The 25,638-nt window shown below is 36.8% G+C and overlaps 1 protein-coding gene across 1 annotated transcript in view; it reads left to right on the top strand.

Annotated features, from left to right (window-relative positions):
• The window catches only part of TAF2 (TATA-box binding protein associated factor 2), a 72,890-nt gene that overhangs the window by 15,970 nt on the left and 31,282 nt on the right, over positions 1-25,638 (top strand). The window contains exons 4-15 of the mRNA XM_008143365.3: positions 2,353-2,471; positions 3,986-4,127; positions 5,210-5,441; positions 7,918-8,102; positions 11,796-11,909; positions 12,996-13,095; positions 14,920-15,005; positions 17,420-17,555; positions 20,834-20,988; positions 21,705-21,819; positions 22,160-22,269; positions 24,035-24,100. Of these exons, the coding sequence (XP_008141587.1) occupies positions 2,353-2,471; positions 3,986-4,127; positions 5,210-5,441; positions 7,918-8,102; positions 11,796-11,909; positions 12,996-13,095; positions 14,920-15,005; positions 17,420-17,555; positions 20,834-20,988; positions 21,705-21,819; positions 22,160-22,269; positions 24,035-24,100 (1,560 nt within the window). The remainder of the gene's footprint in view (positions 1-2,352; positions 2,472-3,985; positions 4,128-5,209; positions 5,442-7,917; positions 8,103-11,795; positions 11,910-12,995; positions 13,096-14,919; positions 15,006-17,419; positions 17,556-20,833; positions 20,989-21,704; positions 21,820-22,159; positions 22,270-24,034; positions 24,101-25,638) is intronic.

Here is a 25,638-nt window from a genome sequence, read left to right as displayed (position 1 = left end):
CACACCCCACACTGGGGGGATCAAGCCCACAATCTGGGCATGTGCCCTGACTGGGAATCGAACCCTGACCTCCTGGTTCATAGGTCAACGCTTAATCACTGAGCCACGCTGGCTGGGCTGTTGTTCCATTTTTTTGACACAAGGCATAGCACAAGAGACCTTTTGGGATGATGAAACTGTTCTCTATCCTGATTGTGGTGGTAGTTACACATGCGTTAAAATTTATAGAGTTGTAGCCCGGCCAGTGTAGCTTAGTTGGTTGAACTTAGTCCTATGCACCAAGAGGTCCCCAGTTTGATTCCTGGTCAGGGCACATGCCCAGGTTATGGGCATGCAGGAGGTAGCCAATCAATGTCGATGCATTAATCTTTCTCTCTCTCTCTCTCCCTTTCTCTCTCTCTAAAATCAATAAAAATGTGTTTTAAAAAACATTAAAAATTTACCAAACTAGTGAAAATGTCACTAGCTTTACCTTGTGCATTGATCTAATGGCAGGTGAGAGACATAATGGTGACAGTGAGAATATGGCTCACGGTGTTGCTCTTTCATTTTGTTTTCTTGCTCTTGCCATTCCTTGTCTTTCTTTTTTCTATTCCTTCCATATTCCTCTAAGTGATTTCAGGGAGGAAATGTAATATGTGTACATGTAAGTTTTTTTTATGGAATAAAATTAGAAAATCAGATGAGAACAATTTTTTCATATTTCACAAGACTTCTGTATATTGTTTTCATCCAATGGGAGATAAAATCAAGTAACTATTAAACAAATAAATTTATCAAATACTCCCACCCCCACCCCACCCCCGCCCTGGCATATAAGGGATATAACAGTGAACCAGCCCAGAGTTCCCCTTACTCATTAAGCTTACATTGTCATACACTGGGGAATGATGAGGAGCAGTATTACATTTTGAGGAATTGATTCCCATCCTCATATGTTTTGTGTATCAAGACCATCAGGTGGTTTGATTTTTTAAAAAAATATTGTGCCCTTGACCAGAATTGAATCCAGGACCCTTCAGTCCCAGGACAACGCTCTATCCACTAACCCAAACTAGCTGGGCTTCCTCATATGTTTTAATCCTATATAATAAAAGCCTAATATGCAAATTGACCATCACTCCAGCACACAATATGGCTGCCCCCATGTGGACACAAGATGGCCAGCAGGGGAGAGCAGTTGTGGATGATTAGGCCAGCAGGGGAGGGCAGTTAGGAGGGACCAGGCCTGCAAGGGAGGGCAATTGTGGGTGATCAGGCCTGCAGGGGAGAGCAGTTGGTGGCAACTAGGTTGGCAGGGGAGAGCAGTTAGGGGTGACTGGGCCAGCAGGGGAAGACAGTTAGGGGTGACCAGGCTGGCAGGGGAGGGCAGTTAGGGGTGACCAGGCCGGCAGGGGAGGGCAGTTAGGGGCAATCGGGCCGGCAAGGGAGCACTTAGGTGTCGATCAGGCTGTCAGGGGAATGGTTAAGGGGTGATCAGGCTGGCAGGCAGAAGCAGTTAGGGGCAGTTAGGCAAGTAGGCAGGCGAGCAGTTGGGAGCCAGCAGTCCTGGATTGTGAGAGGGATCCCAGATTGGAGAGGGTGCAGGCTGGGATGAGGGACACCACCCCTCAGTCACCTTAATATCTGTCAGATTATAAGTCCTGTTTAATCTATTCAAATTTTTACCAGATTGATAAAGAATAATTATTTCTTAAATTCTACATATATTCTCTAAATTTATATCAGGAAAGTGTATTGGCTTTGGCATTCCAAAATTATTGGATAATGTGATCATCATAATCATACTAGAGGCCTGGTGCATGAAAATTTCATGCTCATGGGGGGTCCCTCAGCCCAGCCTGCACCCTCTCACAGTCTGGGACCCTTGGGGGATGCCCACCTGCTGGCTTAGGCCTGCTCCCCGAGAACAGATGATCTAAAAGAAATAATCATATCCTTGGGTAAGGATTTTTTAAAAAGGTAATGCTCGCATGAAAATTCACTGCCAGTGGGGCCTAGGGGACTGGGGAACTCCTGTGCCTGCGCCCCCCCTCCCCCCCCCGCGGGGCTGAGGGGAATGGGCGCTACCATCTTGTGGCTGTGGGCGCCGCCATTGTGAGGGCGTGACAGCCAATTAGCATGTTACCTCTTTATTATATAGGATAACATTGGTGAGTGGACTATATGTCATTGAATTTCTAGTTCAGGTGTTTTTGTCTTGGTGAGTAGAGCAATAGTTACATGGCTAAAAAGCGTTCTTATGAATTATGTAAGACTATGTAATGCTTACAAACAAATGCTATCAAATATTTAAGAAAATGCTTGGTAAACTATATGGTGTATTGTAAATTTTCTTTTTTTTACCCCTAGGAGAAATCTCAATTATTTTTCCAACGCTTATGCAGCTGCGGTGAGTGCTGTGGATCCTGATGCAGGAAATGGAGAACTTTGCATTAAGGTTCCATCAGAGTTATGGAAACACGTTGATGGTAAAATACCAAGACTATATTGACTGTGCAATACAATCCTGTTAGGTTCAGTGACTAGAACCTTGACATGTAAATGATGTCAAAATTGTAAAAGTAAATAATCACAAGTTAGAATCTTTTTTTTTTCCTTAAGGATCACAGGCTAACAGGAAAATAGCAATGAAGGGGTATGACAGAAATCAACTAATTTCACTGTTGTTTTTAAAGTGAAAGTTATAAAAAATAATCAGATGACTAGAACAGTTTATCGAGATTTGAGATTCCACACAACATCAAATCAGTTTAGAATTACAACATTTTATAGCAGGAAGGATCCTAAAAAATCATCATCCTTTTATAGAAGAATCATCTGAAGTTGAAAGAGAATAAGTGACCTGTTGAAGGTCATTAATTAATAGTAGAGTCAAAGCTAAAACATAGGGTTTATAACACCCACTGTGCATACTTTTGAGCATAGTCTTATTATTTCTAAATTTTTATTTTTTTGAATATATTTATAGCCATTATAATTATTATATATAACTTTTTGCCTACCTTTATTTGGCCTCATAAAAATTAACCATGATAAGGAAGTAAAAGACATTTTGTTTTGATTTTGCATATTTTTGCTAGTTTTTGTGTGGGGGAGGATTATTTTGAGGGGAGAGTTTTGCCTAATTTAGGGTACAGACATGGAAAGTCATCATTGTATGTTCAGAGATTGGGAATAGTGCATATGGTTATAATGTTTTGGGGGAAATTAAAAGAAACAACTTTTAAACATAATATGAAAGCAACACATTCTGTAGAAATCAAGCGAGACAAAAAACAAAAACAAAACGAAAACAAGCCATGAAATAAATAATGCATAATGTAAAATCTTGGGTAAACTTTCCCGTCTACCTTACCCTTCACTTCTTCATCTACTCCCAGAGTCAACTATGGTTAACTATCTGTGGGGAAATGTAATAATAGAACAAACTTTTTTTTTTCTTTTTGTCAGTCTGCTTTTTGTATGTTTTTAAAAAAAATTTTTGCGGGGGATTTCTATGTCCTTTAACTTTTATTAAATTTATTAGGCTGACATTAGTTAATAAAATTACATAGGTTTCAAGTGTACAATTCTATAATACATCATCTGTATGTACATTGTATGCCCAGCACCCAGAGTCAAATCTTCCATCACCATATGTTTAACCTGAAAAGTATGTCTTCAATTAGATCTAGAAGAGTCGGATGTGGGAGTTTTTTCTTTAGGCAGTGTAGCATTGCCAGGAATGTTGACATGAGGACATGGCATAGCCAAAGCTACATTTCCAAGAACACAGCAGTGACTAGAATTGAGTGGAGCCAAGGACACCTGTGAAGACAGGCTACTGAGTTAACCTCGATGGAGAGATGGCAAAAACCTTAATTTGGTTAAGGAGTGTGGTTTTTCATGAGCCTTTTTATGTTCAGTGTAAGCTTGCTCTTATTACATAGGTCACTAATTATATATTTATGTATCAATGCATGTGTGTATTTATTTGTTGCAGAATTAAAGGTCCTAAAGATACACATCAATTTTTCTTTGGATCAGCCAAAAGGAGGTCTTCATTTTGTGGTACCCAGTGTAGAGGGAAGTATGGCAGAGAGAGGTGCTCATGTTTTCTCTTGTGGGTATCAGAATTCCACAAGGTAGATTACTAATTCTTATATATTTTAGTTAATTTCATTTTCAATGTAAATACAATACATGTACTTAGTATAAAATGAGAAGTACCAGCTTGATTCTCCCAATCTCTTCTACCTCTTTCTTGTTCTATTAGTTATTCCTCCTCAATATGTCTTCTCTCTTCTCATTCATTTGTAAGTATATTGTTCTAAAATCATCTCAGTTCCTTTATTTTTTAACTTTATATTGAAGTAAACAAAAAATTACACAAGTTGTATATAAAAAGTTCAATAAATTTTCATAGGTGAACAATCTATGTAATCCACACTCACATCAAGAAAAAGAACATTACCAGCATCTCAGAGTCTCTTTCCCACCCATTTCCATTCACTGCTTCCCTACCTGATATTCTCCTGCCAAAGGGTAATCACTGTTCTGATTTCTAAAATACCACAGATTAATTACACCTGCTTTTGAACTTTATATACATGGAAGCATATGCATCATGCTCTGTATATCTGGCTTTTTTTGTTGAACACTATGATAGTGAGATTTGGTTTCATTGTGTGTAATTGTAATTGTAGTTTATTCTCATAGTTCTGTAGTTCACTACATATTGTTGGAATACTACTTTATGGTATGCATTTTCTTCTGAGATTATTAACTCCTCCAAATCAGGGATGATATCTTATATTTCTTTGTGTTTCAGTGCTACTTATAATAAAACCTGACCTGAATTGATAGAAAGTCAACTAGAAATTTATGTATGGCTTTACCAGCACATGTTTGAATTTATACAATGTATCACATACTCCAAAAAAGCGATTTTCTAACTTATGAAATAGATTCTGAATATTAATTGTATTTTAAAAAAATTATTATCAGTATTTTTAGTTTTGCCAGATAATATTTGGAGACAAGTTTCTGTCTTTAATAAAATTCTTCCACATTGCACAGTAAAAAAAAACACAAAACACTTCAGTATTCAAATAGCTGAAGTTTCTTACTGTAGTTATTCTATGAATGTTAAAATAATTTATATGTGGGTAAAGCAATTTAGATTACACTTTCAACATATTTTTTATACTGTTGTTCTTTTTTCTAGATTTTGGTTCCCATGTGTTGACTCATACTCTGAATTATGTACATGGAAATTAGAATTTACAGTAGATGCTGCGATGGTGGCTGTTTCCAATGGCGATTTGGTGGAGACAGTGTATACCCATGATATGAGGAAGAAGACCTTCCATTACATGCTTACCATTCCAACAGCTGCGTCAAATATCGCCTTAGCCATTGGACCTTTTGAAATACTTGTAGATCCATATATGCATGAGGTATAGCTTCTTGCTCCTTTCTCTCCTTTCGCCCTTTCACTCCTGAGAAAAAGAAGGATATTAATGAAATGCTAAGTTTTTCTTGACTCTTCAAGAATATCATTCTAGAGAAAAGGTTTCTTTGTCTGATATATATTTAATGATGTGAATTCCTTTCAAAATATTGTCGTATTAAAATTTCAGATTTTTTCCAACAGAGGTCTTCACATTCAAAAAAGCTTCAAGTATATCTTGATTAGAGTATATAGGCTAATTTTGGTAACTAATTGTGCACATTAATAATGTCATCTTTTTGTTTGGCATATGTTTATAAATGTTATAAACATCTCTGGACCTGAAAAATTGCAATTCAAAATTAAAGAGCAAGATTTGTTCTCACTTCAGTATACAGAGGAAAAGAGAAAAGGATGAGACAGGGTTAGGATTCTGCTCAACAAACTCATGAATGCTTCCAGTTTTCCCCCATCCCATATTTTGTAACAAATCATTTATCAATTGATAGGCCCAATAGTGCTTTTTAGGTCTTCCCAAGCATGAGACTGCTTGTAGTTAGAAAGTAATTCACTGGTTATTGATCCTCTGGCCACGGTACACTTTTAAAGTAACATTTGAATGAATCTATTATTTACCGAAATCCAAAATCTATTAGTTCTTTATGTTTTCAATTGTAGTTATTATTACTTTTAATATAAGGCTTATACTGTGACCATGTATATCTCAATAGCATTTCTTTGAGTTATGTGAGCAAAATGAGGGCAACCAGATTTAGACTGTTAGCTCCTTGCTCTGTTTGCTTTCCTGGAATTCACAGGATTTTTGAAATCACTCATGGAAAATTTTCAAAATATTTTGTGAATAATTTTAAAAACTGTCTTGACAATATCTCTTAAAAGCATATTTGCTGATTAGATTGACAATGAATTTTATTATTGGTAAATGATCAACTTTAAAATCAACATTTGATTAGTACCTTCTTTGTATTTTGGAAGAATTTTTTCCCACGTTGTCATTGGATGAGAGAAAGGAAAATGACAGATATTTTTCTCAAACACTTAGAGCTCATATCTTAGTTTTTTCATCTCAAGTAGTTTATGTGTGTGTGTGTGTGTGTGTTACTGATTTCAGAGAGAGGAAGGGAAAGGGAGAAACATCAATGATGAGAGAGAATCATTGATTGGCTGCCTCCTGCATGCTCCTTACCGGGAATCGAACCCTCATCTCCTGGTTCAAGGGTTGACGCTTAACCACTGAGCCATACTAGCTGGGCTCAGCTGGGCTCAAATAGTTTTAATTTTTGCTTCAATATCAGTAGATTTGCTATCATGTAGGTTTGTCTGAAAGTGAATTCTTTTTTTGGTGAATAGTATTTTATTTTTTGTTTGTGTACCTATAGAAGTGTTGATCAGGATGCAATTTGGGTCCTGCCCATTAATAATGTTTAGATATTCATCCCTCACTATTATGGTAGTCTCTACTCTATTTTTTTATAATGCTACCAGAAGAATAATTTTTATCATACATTGAAACTTTCCTTACCTCCACAATCCTGCAGTAATCAGAACTTGTTAGCATGGCTTTCAAGATCTTCTAAAATTTGACCCTAATATTCCTTTCTAGCTTTTTTCTAATACGTTCCTATTTGTGTTTGTTGTATTCAATATAGATAGTTTACTTAGATTTTCCTGATCATACCCTATTCCTATTTCTGACACTATCTGGAATGTCCTCTTTTCCTCTCCTTACCTATCAGACTTTTGTCCAATTTAAAAAGATTAGCTCAAATTCGATCTCCTGCCTGAAAAGTTGCCAGCTCGTTCTAGCAAGGGTGATCTCTGTCACTGTTGATGCCATTCATTTGGCACAGAATCATAAATTGGGATAAGATGGAATGTTATACTTGTGTGTCATGTCCAAGGTGTGATGTAGCCTAATAAGGAAATCAGAATTACTGTTTCTATTGCAGGCATTTCTTATTTCCTAGCAGGCAATAAGCTCCCTGCAGCTTTCAATATGTAGTTGAGATAATCGAGGAAGACATTCTATGTGCAGTGAAGATAGTATGACTAACATTGACTATTAATTATTAATATAATACTATGACATGTCCAATGTTCACTGGGTTAGATATTTCTGAATTACTGGTAGATCTGCAAGTCTTTGAAATGTACATCTTTTTTGTTTTGTATGCAGAAGAATTTTTTACTTAATTTGGAAACAAAGTTTTATTTTCATTGGTTCTAAGCATTTTACAGACTTATAATCCATCATGAATTTGATTTTTAAGTACAATAAATATTTTGTACATATAGTAAAAGTAATCTCTAATTTCACACCAGCATTTTCTTTCAGTACCATGAATTTGTAAAGAAAAAAGGACCTTTATGAACATTTATTTATAATTGAGATATTTAGGAAATTTAAAATACAAAATTAACTTATTTAGAATAAGTTATTTCTTCCTTGCTTTTATTTTCAGGTTACTCATTTTTGTTTACCCCAACTTCTTCCATTGCTTAAACATACCACATCATATCTTCATGAAGTTTTTGAATTTTATGAAGAAATTCTTACATGTCGATACCCATACTCCTGCTTTAAGACTGTATTCATTGATGAGGCTTATGTTGAAGTGGCTGCTTATGCTTCTATGAGCATTTTTAGGTTGGTATTTCTTCAAAGTTGAAATGGTTATTTATTATATGATCAATTTTAAGATGTGTTTTGTATTTTTTCTTTAATTTAGACATGGTTGGCTTTGTAGAAAATCTAGTGTTTTTAAAATTAAAGAACATAAAAAAGCATAAAGAAGAAAACTTTTAGAATAACCCAAAAGACTCATACTATTTTCATTCAGAATTAACTGATATTGTTTTACATGTTTTGTTTTTGTTTGTTTTTTAGTTTCTACAATTTTTAAAAATATTTATTTATTTTAATATATTTTTATTGATTTCAGGAAGGGAGAGGGAGAGAGAAGATAGAAGCATCAATGATGAGAGAGAATAATTGATCTGCTGCCTCCTGCACTCCCCCTACTGGGGATCGAGCATGCAACTCAGGCATATGCCCTTGACCGTAATCGAACCTGAGACCCTTCAGTCCTCAGGTCAACAGTCTATCCACTGAGACAAGCTGGCTAGGGCAAAAATGTATATTTATTGATTTCAAAAAGAAAGGGAAAGGAATAGAGATATAGAACTCTTAATGATGAGAGAGAATCATTGATCGGCTGCCTCCTACACGCCCCACACTGGGGATTGAGCCCACAACCCGGGCATGTGCCCTGACCAGGAATCAAACCCTGACCTCCTGGTTCATAGGTTGATGCTCAACCACTGAGCTGGGCAGTTTCTACAATTTTTATTGCATGTATGAGAAAAGAATAATCTCAATTACAAAAATTTCTTTTATATGAAAAATTACTATTAAAATTGAAAGTATAAGTAATGAATAGCATAAAACCAAATTATATTAGAAAACTAGGTTGAAAATTTCTATTAGATATCAGAGGAAAATGCTAAAGAGATGAGGGAAAGCATAAGAGACAGAGAATATAAGTGATACAACATTTGTATAACAGGAAGATGAAGAGAACAAAAAGAGAAGTAGCAAAAAGATTCATTCTTTCATTTATTACTCACTACATATATTTACTGAGCCTATTATGAGCCAACCACTAATGAAGATTTTATATACTCACTTAAAGTTTCTAGTTAAGCCAGAGAAAGACAAAGGCTGTATAATTTCACTTAGATGTGGAATCTATAACAAAATAAAACTTAAAAAAGACATGAGACTTGTGATTAGCAGTGGTGGGGGTGGGAAGTGGGGGCATTGGATAAAGGTGGTTAAAAAGGTATAAACTTTCTGTTATAAGTATTGGGGATATAATGTGTACTTGAAAGTTGTGAAGGTAGTAGATCTTAAAAGTACTCATCACAAGGAAAATAACATTTTTTCCTCTCTTTTTTTTTCTTGTAACCCTATCTACCAGGAAATAAATGTTAACTAAAGTTATTGTGATAATCATTTTGGAATTACGTAATTCAATTCATTATGCTATACACTTTAAACTTATACAGTGCTGTCTGTCAATTCTATCTCAATAAAACCAAACGAAAAAAATTTTTTTTTAGATTCTAGTTAAAGATTTTGTTTAACTATTTTCTGTAATCTACCACTTCTAAAATCAAAGAAATAATAGAAGAATATTTCTCTGATGTGAAGGAAGCTGCGAGCCATCCGATTTAAGGGATAAAATGAATATAAAGGGACGGTACATCTTTATGAAATCTCAAGTTTCAAGGATAAAGGAAAAACATTTCAGTATCTAAATAGGAAGGAAACATGTTACACACTAAGAAAAAAGTGGACTTTTCCCAAACTTTACTTATGTAACTAAATTCTACAATGAAGCAATGCCTGTTGAATTTTTAGGAGCAACAACTACAAAGAATTCTGTACATAGTTACGATATTATTCATATACTAGAGGCCTGCTGCACCAAATTCGTGCACAGGTAGGGTCCCTAGGCCTGGCCAGTGATCAGGGCCAATCTGTGGGGCGACCAGCAGGGCAATTGGGGGGGCCTCACTGGCACCTGCCTTAGCTGGCCTGGGGCCTGTGGGCTGGGGGCAGCTCCTGCATTAAGCATATGCCCCCTGGTGGTCAGTGTGTGTCATAGCAACCAGTCGTTCCACCGTTTGGTCATTTTGCATAATTGGCTTTTATTATATAGGATGGGTTAAGAGAAAGACCTTCTAGACATGTAAGAACTCACATAATTGGCCTGACAAACAATGCCCCCAAAGGTCCATCAGTCAACTGAGATAAGTCAAAAGGAAGAAACCAAAAATGGAAGAAGGGATACAAAAGGAACAACCTTAACTATTAAAGAATAGTTAATGCCTATTTACTGACATTGTAAATAATTAAGCCAGTAAAGAATAGTTACTGTAAAAAAAAATAAATAAAAAGAACAGTTAATGTCTAAATCATTTTTTGGAACATGATTATGAAACCAAATGCAAATGTCAGAGGTAATTCTTTAAGAAAAAAAGTCAATCATAAAATATATAATTATTTGACAAAAATTTAAGATGAAGGAAAGGCAAAGAAGGAAATAAATGTGTCCTAAATTTCTCATTTAACTTCATTGCACTTATAGATATTGTTTAATTCTTGAAAATGGCAGATTTTTTTCTGTTTTTAAATATTTTGTTTTATTCTATAGGCACATAATCTTGAAATTATTACAGAAGAGGGAATATTTTACATATTTTTAAAAAGTCTATTTTCTGCTTATGCAGTTAAAAATCATGTAAGTTATATTGTGAATAACTAGTGAGAGATTTTTCTTTGCACTATTTCAAAATTCATTTATATTTTCAGAAAATTTTTTGTAAGAAAAAAGGAAAAGAGAACTTTATTTTTATTTTCTTTCTTTTTGTATCCTCTTTACCTCTCTCCCTTCTCTGTTTCATTCTTGGAAAAGTTTCAAATTTAGAAGTTTTGTGTGTCAAGGTTAATCATCTTACCCTATCTGGACCTAAATTTTCTCATCTCTGAAAAGGGGAGTGCCCTAGCTGGTTTGGCTCAGTGGATAGAGTGTTGACCTGCGGACTAAAGGATCCTGGGTTTGATTCCGGTCAAGCGCACATGCCCGGGTTGCAGGCTCGGTCTCTAGTGGGGGGCATGCAGGAAGCAGCCAATCAGTGATTCTCTCTCATCATTGATGTTTCTCTCTCTCCGTCTACCTTCCTCTCTGAAATCAATAAAAATATTAAAAATAAAAAAACAAAAAGGGGATAGTAATACTGCTCTTGCATTTTCCAGAGGGTTGTTAGAAGGTTCCTATGGGTCAGTGTATATGAAAGTAAATAATAGAGCACAAAAATTAATAGTTATTACTTGAAAAAGATTACAAGAGCCCTTCATAGGAGGATTAGTATTTTGTTTTTGTTTTTAATTTATTATTTATTTATGTATGTATTTATTTTTATTGTCTAAAGTTTTACCTATGTCTCCTTTTTCCCCCCTCCACAGCCATTCGGAGGATTAGTTTTTGATTAACATAATGATGCTTCCCTTCCCTTTACCCACCCAAAAGGTATATATACTTTTCATGGAACTCAGTGGCAAACATTCTAGTCCTTGCTTTAAGCAAAACATATCAAGATTATGGATTTCAGCTATATTTTGAAAAGATGCAAAAGCTCTTTGGGAGAATATTCTATTTTTCTCTTTTTTTCCTACTTCAAATCTATTATTTTAAATGTGGGATTATTTTATTTTATTTTGACTGAATAATTGTTTTTTTCCTGGTTATAAATAGCTGTCTTTTTAAAATTCCAGCACAAATCTATTACACAGTGCCATGATTATCGATGAGACACCTTTGACGAGAAGGTGTTTAGCCCAGTCCTTGGCCCAGCAGTTTTTTGGATGTTTCATATCCAGAATGTCTTGGTGAGTAATTTCAAAGTTTACAACTACTGAGAAGAAGAATTGAGAAATTTTGTTTTTATTTTCTTTTCCTGCAATGTAAACTCACATTTGTGCTAATTGCAGTAGTTAATTTAAAAGACACTATTCTATATATAATTAAAGAAAAAGAATGAATATAAATTTCATCCTAAATTTTTGGCCATGAATTCAATATAGTTAGTTTTGCAATTTGCGATAAGAATAAGGTAAGAATTTTGATAGCAACAATTTCTTAAACTGAATGAATACTGTAAATAAAAGGTCTTGAATGTACAGCAAACTATAGTTAAAATTCTAATGTCAGTGCTCAGTGCAATCGGTAATGTTCAAGATAATGCTTAAGGCAAAATAATGGTCCTCTACAATAGTGATAATGATGTAGGAATTTTCCTGCTGTTGCCTAGCTCTGCTAATCAAGTAATTACATCATTACTTGAACGATGTAAGAGATACTACTTTTTATTTTCTTTTTGATTAATTTAAGATGAATTTGAAGAAACACAGGAAACTCCCTTAAGATTGTAATTTATAACAGTGACCATTCTGTGCTATAAATATTGTTTTTCCCCCCTTGTTGGAGAAGAGAGGGGAGAGGGTATCCTCTTGATGTGTAACTTTCTTAAATTACATAGTTTCACTAAAGGCAATTTCACTATGTAAATTGCCTTTCCTCTTGAGAAACTAAAAAATTAAGTAATTAAACTTCAGGTCTTGGAATCCCATCGATAATTATGCATGGGTTGTTAATAACAGAATGCAGCTGTTATTTTAGAGGCTGACTGTGTGGACAGATTTGGGCGAGAGGGAAGCAGAACTGCCAGAGAACACACATAGGCACATTGTACTTGAACTAAGACTGTGCAGCAGTCTTGCAGTTAAAGGTGAAGCCAGATGTGAAAAGGCACAAGGAATGGACAAGTAGAACTCAGCTGGAAGTGGGAAAACCAAATAATTTGTTAATAACTTTCATTTTCTTTAAGAAGGCAGAGAGGTATACACTATACTGGTAATCTGTTTTATCTGAAGAATTTTTATGATTAAAAGTTCATATTTTTACTTGTTGCTTAGGTCTGATGAATGGGTACTGAAGGGAATTTCAGGCTATATTTATGGACTTTGGATGAAAAAAACTTTTGGAGTTAATGAATACCGCCATTGGATTAAAGAGGTAAAAATAGCTAGATCCATTATCCACTTAGAAATCAGTAAGACATGTTTTCCTGATTTCAAAGTTGCATGTCCTTTTTTTTTTTAATGTTTATTTTTTATTGATTTTAGAGTAAAAGAAAGGGAGAGGGAGACCGATATAGAAACACGGATGAGAGAAACATCCTGCATACTCCCTGCTGGGGATCGAGCCCACAACCTAGGCATGTGCCCTGACCAGGAATCGGTGACCTCCTGGTGCATGGGTCAGTGCTCAACCATTGAGCCACACTGGCCAGACACATGTCCTTTTTTAGAAAAATAATTGTAAAATACTTATTGTCATTCAAAAATCTCTAATTTTTTTTCTAGTAAACTAAAAATAACTATAGTGGGAAAAACTAATGGTCTATTTTATCTGGTTTCCAATTATCAGTGTTAGCCTCTAAAGACTTCTTTTGCTAAGGAAAAGAATATTTAAGCTCCTTAAACATCAAGTTAGTTATCAGATATATTCCAGATTCTCATAGTAGTCATTTTTAATGTATCTCTCTGCTTCCTAAATTTGTTTAGACTTAGAGTCCAGGTTCTGGAGTCAGATTGCTTTCCAATTGGCCTCATACATTTACAAGCTTTGTTACTTTGGTTAATCTTTCCAAGCCTCATCTGTATAAGGAGAGTAGTATTAGTATCTACCCAATGGACGGGAAATATGAGACATCGTACATGTAATATGCATGGTGCCTTGTACATAGTAAGTGCTTATTATATCCTGGCTAGCCCTTCAGTGCATTTATGCTCCTGTCATTCTTAGTCTTTTTCCTATAGTTTAAAGATTTGGCCCAAAAGACAAAAGTCAACTGTATTTTGCCTAGCCCATTCATGTAAATGTACATTTTAATCATATCATGCTTAGCTTATTTCTTCTAAGGTGGAAGAAGATTAGCCTTTAATATTCTTATTAAATAGATCCCTTCATCTCCCTGCTTTTCTCATTTTACCTGTCTTCATCGCCCCAACTAGAACTTAAGTAAGCCAAGAGGTAATTGTAAAAGATTTCAGACATTTACAACTATAGAAAGATTCCTACATCTAGAACTGAAGAGTCCTTTCTTCATTTCAAAAACTAATGAAGGAGAAATGAGAAATGACATACAGCACTTACCATGTTTGGGGCACTATTATAAGCATTTTATAAATGTTAACCATCTTAATCTTCCTAACTACTCAGTTATTATCCCCATTTTACAGATGAGGAAACTGAGGCACAGAGAGGTTAAGTTATTTGGCCAAAGTTACACAGCTAGTGAGTAGTAGAGCCAGGATTTAGACCTGGCTTTTAACCACTTCATTACGATTTTTACCACTTCTCTATTCTTCTTGTATATTATTTAACTAGTCATGAATTTCTAGCACAGCTGTGTTGTCCTTTTTTTACTTAAGCTTTTTTTTTTTTCTTACTTTGATGTATGTCATATTATAGAAGACAAGGAGTTTTAAAATGTTGATTCCTGATATAATTTTATCCCCTAAATTCTCCATCAAAGTCAAATACAGAGAAGGAAGAAGTAAACTTGGAAAACCAGCTGAAAGGTTGGGAAGAGTCATTAGGAAAGTTGCCAGGCTACTGGCCAGCTCTAAAGTCACAAAGTAGACAAGGCTTTTAGGTGCTTCTTTTAGCCAGCGGTATAGTTTGCTTTGTTTATAAGAACATAAATTACTTTCCAAATTCATTTAATTTACTTAAGAAATTTACATTCTAATTCTAGGAAATGAGAAATCACAGTTCAATTTTAAATTTATATGTAAAAAAATTTTCACTGGCTCCGATTTTCGTATTTTTTAGGAGCTGGACAAAATTGTGGCGTATGAGCTGAAAACTGGTGGAGTTTTACTACATCCCATATTTGGTGGAGGAAAAGAGAAGGATAAGTATGTTTATTGTTCAGATATGATACTATAAACCTTTTATGGGATCACTCTTTTAGGATCATTTGTATGGGTGTTGAGGCCCACACAAACCAAAGGGGTAATATTAACAGGTAATAATATTGAGGCCACAAACCCTGGTAACCACATTACTCCTTTCATTACTATTTTTATTGCATATGATGGCTACAAATGAATTTAAACATTTAAAACAGACTTAAAAGTGTAATGCTTTTTTCTTTTTTTCCATGTTTATTTTCTACTGCTACTATAGCATACTGTTCTCATAAAAGTTTTAAAATAATGGAAACACTAATGATTATTTGAATTGAATTGGATGGGAATTTTTAAATATTTTCACTAATGATAAAGTGAAATTTTTCATTTTCTTTAATTATAAATGTAGGCAACAGATAATGCTGTGGCTTTGCCTACAAGATATTTTCCTGTCACATTATAATTGTTAGCTGATAATTTGAAATATTCTTTGTACTTATAACTCTCTCAAAATTGCTAGAGTAGACCACTGCTAGATCTTATTATTTAATGCATTGATAAGCTCACACACATATTGGTATATCATAATTTTTTTATATTTTGATAACTTCATTTCACTATAATTGCTTTTCTTTATAATTCTGTAAATTTTATTTTGTGCGTTTTAAACTCATCTCTTATATGGGCCCATAGAATTAACCAGACTGCCCCGGTGCCTGAAAGCACAACAAAAGTTAAGAAACTTGATATTGTATAACCAGGAGCCCTTTTTTGTTATGGTCACTGAGATAAGATTAAGTCAGTGGAAAAGCACAGAAATTTTGAATTAAGACAAACTTGGATTTTTTTTTTTATCATTATTAATGTTGGTGATCTAAGAAAATTTTTCATATTGTTCCAGAGAAAGTGTGTGTGTGTGTGTTTTAATATGTAAAGTGACAGTGATGATTCATAATCCATCTTAACAAGGTTGGTTGTGAAATTATTTGAGATAAATCTTCATACATAGTGCACATTCACTCATTAATTCACTTTCTTCTCTTGGCTGCCTGACATATGGCTGTTTCCTAGTATATAATTAGAGCATTCCCATTGTGTGAAAATACCTTGGTTTTGCCCATTTATTTAGTTCTTGTTGTATGTTTAATTTTAAAAATTAGTATATAAAAGCAGCACATGAATACATTCTCCTTTAAGAAATATAAAACAGGACAGTGTAAAAGTGTGTGGAGTAAAACATAAAGATCCTTTTTAGCACCCTTTTTTTTTATCACCCCTCATTCCTATAAAACCTCTCCATGGAGGTATAACCATGATTATAAATTTGATATATTGTCTTTCAATATATGAACTTTTATTTTTTTCCCTTTATTTATGTATATATGACATTTACAAAATGGAATTCAGTAATTCTACTAGATAGTACCTTTCTTTTAATTTACTCCTGATCTCTTAAATTTTTACCTAGTCAATCTGGTCTTACTTTCCTCTGGATTTTACATTTTTCTTTTGGAAGATTTTTCCCACCCGGCTGGCATGGCTCACTGGTTGACCATCAACCTATGAACCAGGAGGTCACGGTTCAATTCCTGGTCAGGGCATATACTGGTTTGCAGGCTTGATCCCCAGTATGGGGTGTGCAGGAGGCAGCTGATCAATGATTCTCTCTCATCATTGATGTTTCTATCTCTCACTTCCTCTCTGAAATCAACAAAAATATATTTTAAAAAAAGATTTTTTTCTACCCCTAAATTATGGAAATAAATGTTTTTCTTTATTTTAGTACTTTTATAATTGTTTTTGTTTTAGATATGCAGTTCATCTTGAATTTTTTTTTTTTTAATATATTTTATTGATTTTTTACAGAGAGGAAGAGAGAGGGATAGAGAGTTAGAAACATCGATCAGCTGCCTCCTGCACACCCCCCACTGGGGATGTGCCTGCAACCAAGGTACATGCCCTTCACCGGAATCGAACCCGGGACCCTTGAGTCCGCAGGCCAATGCTCTATCCACTGAGCCAAACCGGTTTCGGCCATCTTGAATTTTTTAAAAATATTTTTTTATTGATTTCAGAGAGGAAGGGAGAAGGAAAGAGAGAGAAACATCAGTGATGAGAGAGAATTGTTGATCGGCTGCCTCCTGCATGTCCCATACTGGGGATTGAGCCCATAACCCGGACATGTGCCCTGACCAGGAATCAAACCCTTATCTCAGGGATCATAGGTGGACACTCAACCACTGAGCCACGCAGGCCGGGCTTAAAATTTTTTTGTGCGTATATGTATCCTAGTCTTTGTTGCTCTCATACTAAGGTATTCCCAAGAAGATTTTTATTTACTGTCTTGATGTGGCCATGAAATGTACTGTTTACTAAATATTTAAAATTGTTATGTTAAGTAAATCTGTTTATTTGTTTAGTCCGGCTTCCCATCTATACTTTTCAATAAAGCATCCACATACGCTGTCCTGGGAGTACTACACTATGTTCCAGTGTAAAGCTCACCTTGTGATGAGATTGATTGAAAATAGGATCAGTATGGAATTTATGCTACAAGTAAGTATTAAAGTTAAGAATTGACCAATTATAAAGAAAGATCTGTATGTGTATAATATGAATACTATTCTGTAAATAGGGTCAGGGTATCTGGGTTTATGAGATGAAGTTCTCTTATTCATTAGCTGTTAGCCCACTTAGACCTATGCTTTTTGTTTGTGTTTCCTCAGCTATAGAATGGGTATCAATACTTGACACTTAGTGTAGGATTATTGTGAAGATAAAATTAGAATGTGAGGATGAAAGTAAAACCAATTTATGCATATGGTTTTGTGTTCATTGTTTAAAATATTAAGGATGAAGTGCCATTTAGAAATGTTTTCAGTAGAAAAAGGTAAACCTATCTAAATATATTTATATTTGTTTTTGCTAAATTCTGCCATATATTGTAAGCAAGTTCTGGTGTAAATTATTGAGATAGTAGAGGCCCGGTGCACGAAATTTGTGCATAGGCGTGGTCCCTAGGCCTGGTCAGTGATCAGAGCGCGAGTGTGTGGCGTGAAAGGGCAGGTCCCAGCTGACCTCTGGACCCTGGGTAGCACCTGGGCCCCCAGGCCCCTTGCGCGCTCTCCTCTGCCTGAGTCATGCCCAAGGCCCCATGCGGAGATGTGGTGAGCGCAGCCTGATGCTGCGGGCTGGGGCGCAGCGTGGGCCTCTGGGCTGCCCAGCAGTGCTGCACGGAAGCCAGGTGGGAAGCGTGCTCTCTCCTGTCCAGCCTTGCAGACTGAACCCATGGGGAGCCCGACTGGGCCCTGAGATCCCAGTGGCTGTGGCCCGGTGCACCTGGAAGAGGCCGTGCTGGTGCGGAGCGGGCTCCTCACCAGTGCCCAGCACCTGAGCGCAGGGGTTTCCCCAGCACATGAACCTTGGCGTCCCGGGGGAGGGTAGCAAGGGGAGTGAGAGTGAGCTCAGCACACACTCTGCATTCCCACCGCACCTCCGTCCCCATCACCCCCAGCCCCAGGTAGCTGGTGAGAGGTCACAGTCCACCACCAGGGTGCTGTGGAAGGTTGGTCGCTGCCACCCACCCCCAGTTCCCTGTCCCAGCCCGGGGCCCAGCCCCAATCGGGCATTCAGGGCCTGTCAGCCACTAGTTGCCATTTTTGGGGCAATTGGTTGGGGCTGGGGTCCCCGCCTGCCTCCCTTAGTGCCTGGGAGCCGGGCTGCGGCCCCGCCCCCGCTCTCACCTGCCTTAGCGTGGCACAGCCCGCTCCTCTGCCCCAACATCCTGCTGCAGTCCTGCTCTCGTTGGGCCCGTTGGGGCCAGCAGCGCCTCTACTGCTGCCTGCTGCTAGTGCCACATTGCCGACACCTGCCATGTTTCGCACTGTCCCCTGGAGGTCAGCGCACGTCATAGCGAGTGGTTGAACTCTCGATGGAATGACCGCCCAAGGGGACAATTTGCACATTAGGCTTTTATTATATAGGATAGTAGTTGAGGTAGAAACCAGATGTATTTTTTCCTCATTTATAACATTCTTAGAGGTAAGTGAAAAATAACTTTTTAGTAATCTTTTTAAAAAAACTCTTAAAGTTTGCCATAAAATTAAGTTTCTATAATGTTTCTGTTCTTCAGCTTGCCTTTAGAGTAAAGAACAGATATTAAATGAGAGGTGGTCCATCAAGAGCCATTTAGCTTTTTGGAGTGCTATAAAACCTATTGAGTGTTCTCAACTTCTTAAGTAATATTTAGTTTCTATGTAAAGCTCATAGCATAACAAATTATAGGAATTATATATTATTATAAACCGTAAAAACAATATTCAGTGTTGGCAAAGACATTATTAAAATTCAATTTTATTTAAAAGAAAAATGGTTTTTATTCTGGCTGTTTAATTCTTTGCATACTTCTATTGATAGTCTTTAGAACAATCTATATAGTAAGATGTGAAATTACTGTCTTCTATAATTGACTGTAATAAAGTTCTGTTGCAAAGTGGTTTAGTAGATAATTGAAAGCAATCCTATTTAATAAAAGAGTAATATGCAAATTAACCATCACTCCGCTGTCCACACAAGCCACGCCCACCAGCCAATCATGAGTGAGTATGCAAATTAACCGCAACCAAGATGGCTGCAGCCACAGAGCAAGCAGAAGGCTTGGGTTTCCCAGGCAATGGAGGAAGCCAAACTTTCCACACACCCTGGCAGGCCCAGGCCTCCACTCAAGGCTACAAAGTTTCAATTATAGAAGTTAAATAAAGCCCAACAAAAATGGCAGCAGCCATGGAGCTGGAGAGAGCAGGAGGCTTGAGTTGCCCCTGGCAATGGAGGAAGCCCAGCTTTCTGCACACCCTGGCAGGCCCAGGCATCCACTCAAGGCTACAAAGTTTAAATTATAGAAGATAAATAAGTGCCCCCAAAATGGCGGCAGCCACAGAGTGAGCAGGAGGCTTGGCTCCGCTCAAGGCTATTTTTCAATTATAGAAGATAAATAAATCCAAGATCCCAGGGCCTCCGCTTGGGTCGCTGGGGAGCGTGGCTGGCCTGCAAACCACCACAGGCCCCTTGCACAGGCCGCCCCATGCCCCAAGGGAATCCCCACCCTGATCTGGGATACCCTTCAGGGCAAACTAGGTGGCCCCCACCCATGCACCAGGCCTCTATCCTATCTAATAAAGAGTAATATGCAAATTGACCATCACTTAAACACACAAGATGGCTGCCCCTCTGTGGTCAAAGATCCTGCCCCCATGTGGACACAAGGTAGCCGCCACAAGATGGCCAGCAGGGGAGGGCAGTTGGGCGGGACCAGGCCTGCAAGGAAGGGCAGTTGTGGGTGATCAGGCCAGCAGGGAAGGGCAGTTGGGAGGGACCAGGCTTGTAAGGGAGGGCAGTTGGGGGTGATCAAGCCTGCAGAGAAGGGCAGTTAGGGGTGACCAGGCCTGCAAGGGAGAGCAGTTGGGGGCGACCGGGCCTGCAGGGAAGGGCAGTTGGGGTGGACCCAGGCCTGCAGGGGAGAGCAGTTGTGGGGGGACCAAGCCTGCAGGGGAGGGCAGTTAGGGGCAAACAGGCTGGCAGGGGAGCAGTTAGGCATCAATCAGGCTGGCAGTGGAGTGGTTATGGGGTGATCAGGCTGGCAGGCAGAAGCGGTTGGGGCAATCAGGAAGGCAGGCAGGTGAGCAGTTGGGAGCCAGGAGTCCTGGATTGTGAAAGGGGTCCCAGATTGGAGAGGTGCAGGCTGAGCTGAGGGACACCCCCATCCCCCCATGCATGAATTTTGTGCACTGGGCCTCTAGTGTATATTATGTTACTAAATGATACTTTTATCCTTACAGGTTTTCAATAAACTGCTAAGTTTGGCTAGTACTGCTTCATCTCAGAAGTTCCAGTCCCATATGTGGAGTCAAATGTTGGTTTCCACGTTTGGGTTTTTGAAATCCATCTCGAATGTCTCTGGCAAAGACATTCAGCCTTTAATAAAGCAGTGGGTGTATCCTTTTAAATAACAATTCAATAAGTGATGGTGGGGGGGGGGAGAAGATTACATGTGTAAGGGGAGGGAGGAAGAAGAGGGATTTGGGAGATGAAAGGAGAGGTAAAAACTATATTTCTAAAGAATAGTAAAAATAACCAAGAACTATAAATCATTTCTTGTAAGGTGCTTGCTAATCATTGAAATTCCGTGTCTCTCTCTCTCTCTCTCTCTCTCTCTCTCTCTCTCTCTCTCTCTCTCATACACATATCCATACTATTTGTAAAATTTGGTATATTTTGAAGTGGTTTTTACTGTGAGTACAGCAATAGGCTTGATGGTACGGGAGGTAAATAATTCAGACAGGCCTGTACAGTTACTTGTAAGATGCAATGGTCTGTTGACTTATAGATGTGGTTAGAAGTTGGCACAACTTGAGTAGTATCTTGGAACCTTTTAGTTTTTACATTTTCTCATTGGTTATATTAGCAACCCAGTAGAGTGGTTTTACTTTTTTCAAAACACAAATTTCTCAATGTTTCAGAAATTCTGTTTAAATCTGGGGAAACATTTACCACAAGCATTCTGAATACTTTACCACCTGCTTTACAACGAAGCATGCTCTCAAGCTTTAAACTGGTGGTAATGCATTTGAAAATTATTATTACCACAGTGAATAATTTGTTTAGTACATATTCATTTAAGTATGCAAAAGTTCCTTTACGATTCTTCAGAGACCAGAGTGGAGTGGTAAAATTTTATGGAAGTTTTGCATTTAATAGGAAACGAAATGTCTTGGAATTGGAAATAAAGCAAGATTATACATCACCTGGAACTCAGAAATATGTGGTAAGTTTTTTTCTAAAATGGGCTTTTGCATTACTTTCTCCCCAGTTACAATATAGGATGGGCTTTTGAGTAGGGATCTGATTTGAAGTTTCATAATGAGATTATGTTTACAAAGAATGAAATTGAGCCAAAACCAAGTGTTGCTGAATGGAAGACAGATTACAAATGGAGATTTCAGGGGATACAAATTCTCCCATCTGGCACCAATTGCTTTTCTTGGTCTTCAGATACACATCTTGGATAGTATTATTTTATATTTTGATACATATACGTACACATGTAAGAATACATATTATTTTTCTAGCACTATCCATGAACATTATGTTTCTTTAATTTAAAGGGACCACTTAAAGTGACAGTGCAGGAGTTAGATGGATCCTTCAATCATACATTGCAAATTGAAGAAAACAGCCTTAAACATGATATACCCTGCCATTCCAAAAGCAGAAGGTAGGCATTGAATCATACTTATAAATTGAAGTTTATAATTAAATTGTAAGTATCACATATTAAAATGCCAAAATAAAAATCCTAATGTGTACCTATTTTTTTAGGTAGAGAACATGTTTTCTAGTATCTTCCCCCCGCCCCCCATTTTACTTCAAGTTAGTATTACCAAACCTTCTTTATTTGCTTTTTGTTTTTTACAACATTTTTTTTACATTAGAATTAAATAATTAATTTTCCAATTTAGGTTTGATAATTCTTATTTTGTAGGGACAGGAGGAGGTGGAATAGAAGTTTGAGTTTTTGGAGCTGGGAAAAATTCAAGATAAATTGCTTAGTTTTATTCTTATTAGTCTCATTGGACTAATATCTACAGGAAATATTGGGAAATGATCATTGGGTATAAAGGAAGGAGCTGAATACATGTGTCATGAAAGCCCCTACATCATCTACACTATGTGGCTTTCTCCCCTTTCCCTGTATCACCATGCTCTTACAGAACAATCTTACTGTCTCAAAGGTACAACACCAGTTTACTTAGAGATGTCCAACAGTTCATGTTTTATTTAATGTATTTTTCTTTATCACTTTTTTTAAACTCAGCCTGTAGCATGTACTCTGAACAGTGAAAGATGATCATACTTTTGTGCTTTGCTGTAGTAATGGGTAGTAATATTAAAATTCCAAGAACAGACGTCTATACTCATACTCATGCCTACATTTAGGTCATCTCAGACCTGAGAGTGTCAGTTGATTTTGACAGCTTTCAGGGAACTTGATTCAGGAATTTCCCTGAATCATTTCCCTGAATCTGTAAGCATTCTTTCTCTGAAAATTCTTTCTTAGTTCTAAGGGAAATCCTCCACCCCTTTTAAAAAAAAACAAAAAAAAACACTTTTTTTTTTTTTAAATTTCAGAGAGGAAGAGGGGGAAAGAGAGAGAGAGAGAGAGAGAGAGAGAGAGAGAGAGAGAGAGAGAGAGAGAGAGAGAGAGAGAGAAACATCAAAACATCAATGATGAGAGAAAAACATTGATCTGCTGCCTCCTGCATGCCGGGGAGAGAGAGAGAGAGAGAGAGGAACATCAAAACATCAATGATGAGAGAAAAACATTGATCTGCTGCCTCCTGCATGCCGGAGGATTGAGTCCACAACCTGGGCATGTACCCTGTACCCTGACTGGGAATTGAATTGTGACCTCCTGGTTCATAGGTCAATGCTCAATCACTGAGCCACACTGGCCAGGCCCTGTTTCTTTTTATGCTCTCTACCTTTGACATCAATCAGTTGCCTCCCATACACATCTCCACTGAGGATTGAACCCACAACCTGGGCATGTGCCCTGAAGGGGAATCGACCAACCTTGCGGTGCATGGGATGGCACTCAACTAAGTAAACCACACCGGCCAGGGATGTATTTTTTCTTTTTTTAAAAATTTTTTAAACAAAGGATTTCTTTATTGATAGCTTTCTTATATTTTCTACATAAAACTGTAGCTACCAGTTCTTGGGAATATGTTTTAAGTTGACATTTATATTTCTTCTTTTCATTAAACTTTCATCACAGTGACATCTCAATACCATTTACTTCATTCCTTCAGCTTCAAAATCATTTTGTTGTGATTAAATTCCATTACATTTACTATTCCTTCTTCCTTATGATATCTTTCAAGGTTGCATGAAATCCTTAACTTGATTTTCAGCTGCTCTTTATCTCTTCTTGGAACTGGAAATGTCACAATTTCAAACTTAATTTTTCTTAAATGTAGGAATAAGAAGAAGAAAATTCCACTGATGAATGGAGAGGAAGTTGATATGGATCTTTCTGCAATGGAGTAAGTTAATTACTTAAGTTTAAGGATATATGTTCTGCATTCTCATTTGTCTTGTTATATACATCTTAAAGTATATAAATGTCCTGAAATTAGTGCTATGAAAACTTTTGAAAGGCAATGGAACCTTATGCTAAAGCAAATCTTAGGTAAAATCATATACAGTGGGATACTTCTCAGCCATAAAAAAGATGAAATATTGCCATTTGTGACAATATGGAAGGATCTTGAGAGTATCATGCCAAGTGAAATAAATCAGGTGAAAAAGGACAAGAATCATGATTTCACTCATGGGATATAAAACAAAAAGTAACAAATGAACAAACAAAACAAACTCATAGACACAATCAATATGGTCATTATTAGAGGGGAAGAGGATGAAGAGGGTAAAGGGGGTCAACTATATGGTGGCAGAAGGAGATTAGACTTGAGGTGGTGAAACTTAGGTAATGTTATTAACCAATGTTATCCCAATAAATTTAATTTTAAAAATAAAATTAAAAAAATAATGGAATAGGGAAAAGTAAATCTAGCCTGAGGAAATACAGGGTGGTGGTGAGGTGGGCACAGTCTTGGTTTAGGAAGCTTTCTTGCTCTCCTGCTGCCCTTGAGACCAGTGCTTCTCGAGCTATAACATGCATGTCAACACTTCTGGGGGTCTTCTGGAAATGCAGTTTCTGACTGAGCACTGTGCTAGTGGGTCCTCATAGTTTGCATTCTTAATGAGCTCTCAGGTATTGATTCTATGTCTTTGGACAAGGCTTCAGGGTCTTTTAAGGATCCCTGTGCTTGCAAAACACAATTTAAATATCATTATTTAAAATTTTTATATGGTAATATTTATTAACAGTTATATTTAAAAAAATATATTGATCAAACTTTTTGTCTATCCATATTGTGCCTGTATGTTTTTTATAAAACATCTGCAGTTAGTTACTAACTTGGTTGCCAAATATCACTGCTAGTTATATATTGCTTTTATATTTTTTCCATATCAACCAGTGGTATTGGGTGAATTGAATTAATATATCAAGTGCTGTTCCTTTGATAAAAGCATTGACATATATACGTAGACTAGATATTTTAAACTGTGCTTCTTACTTTGAGAGTAAATTCATATGTGCTTCCAAACTATAATTTCATAACTTACTGTTTGATAAAGGTGGTTATGAGTCTAGCATTAAAAAAAAATATTAAAAGTCAGTTAAACAAATAACTTAATAAAATAATTCATTTCTTAGTCACAGATTGATTTCTAGTAAGGGGTGGCCCTTAAAGCCATAGTCAATTATTTGGCAACAGAAAGTGAAATGAAGAAACTTGTTCTTATTCCCTTTTTTACATTATGTAATCACAAATCAAAGTCCCAAATTAATAATTTCAGATGGAATTCCTTTGTGACAGCTAACTGTCTTACTATCCTTGGAGATCTTTTCAACATGATTGATATAGATAGTCATTGTGATGAAGTTAAACATAATGAGAAAGCTGTCAATGTGATTTTTTAAAAATGGATACATTAAACTCCAGGCAGACTTGAA

Source organism: Eptesicus fuscus, chromosome 19 (genome assembly GCF_027574615.1).
Source record: "Eptesicus fuscus isolate TK198812 chromosome 19, DD_ASM_mEF_20220401, whole genome shotgun sequence".
Lineage (NCBI taxonomy): Eukaryota > Metazoa > Chordata > Mammalia > Chiroptera > Vespertilionidae > Eptesicus > Eptesicus fuscus.
This window is presented reverse-complemented; position numbering and strand designations above follow the sequence as displayed.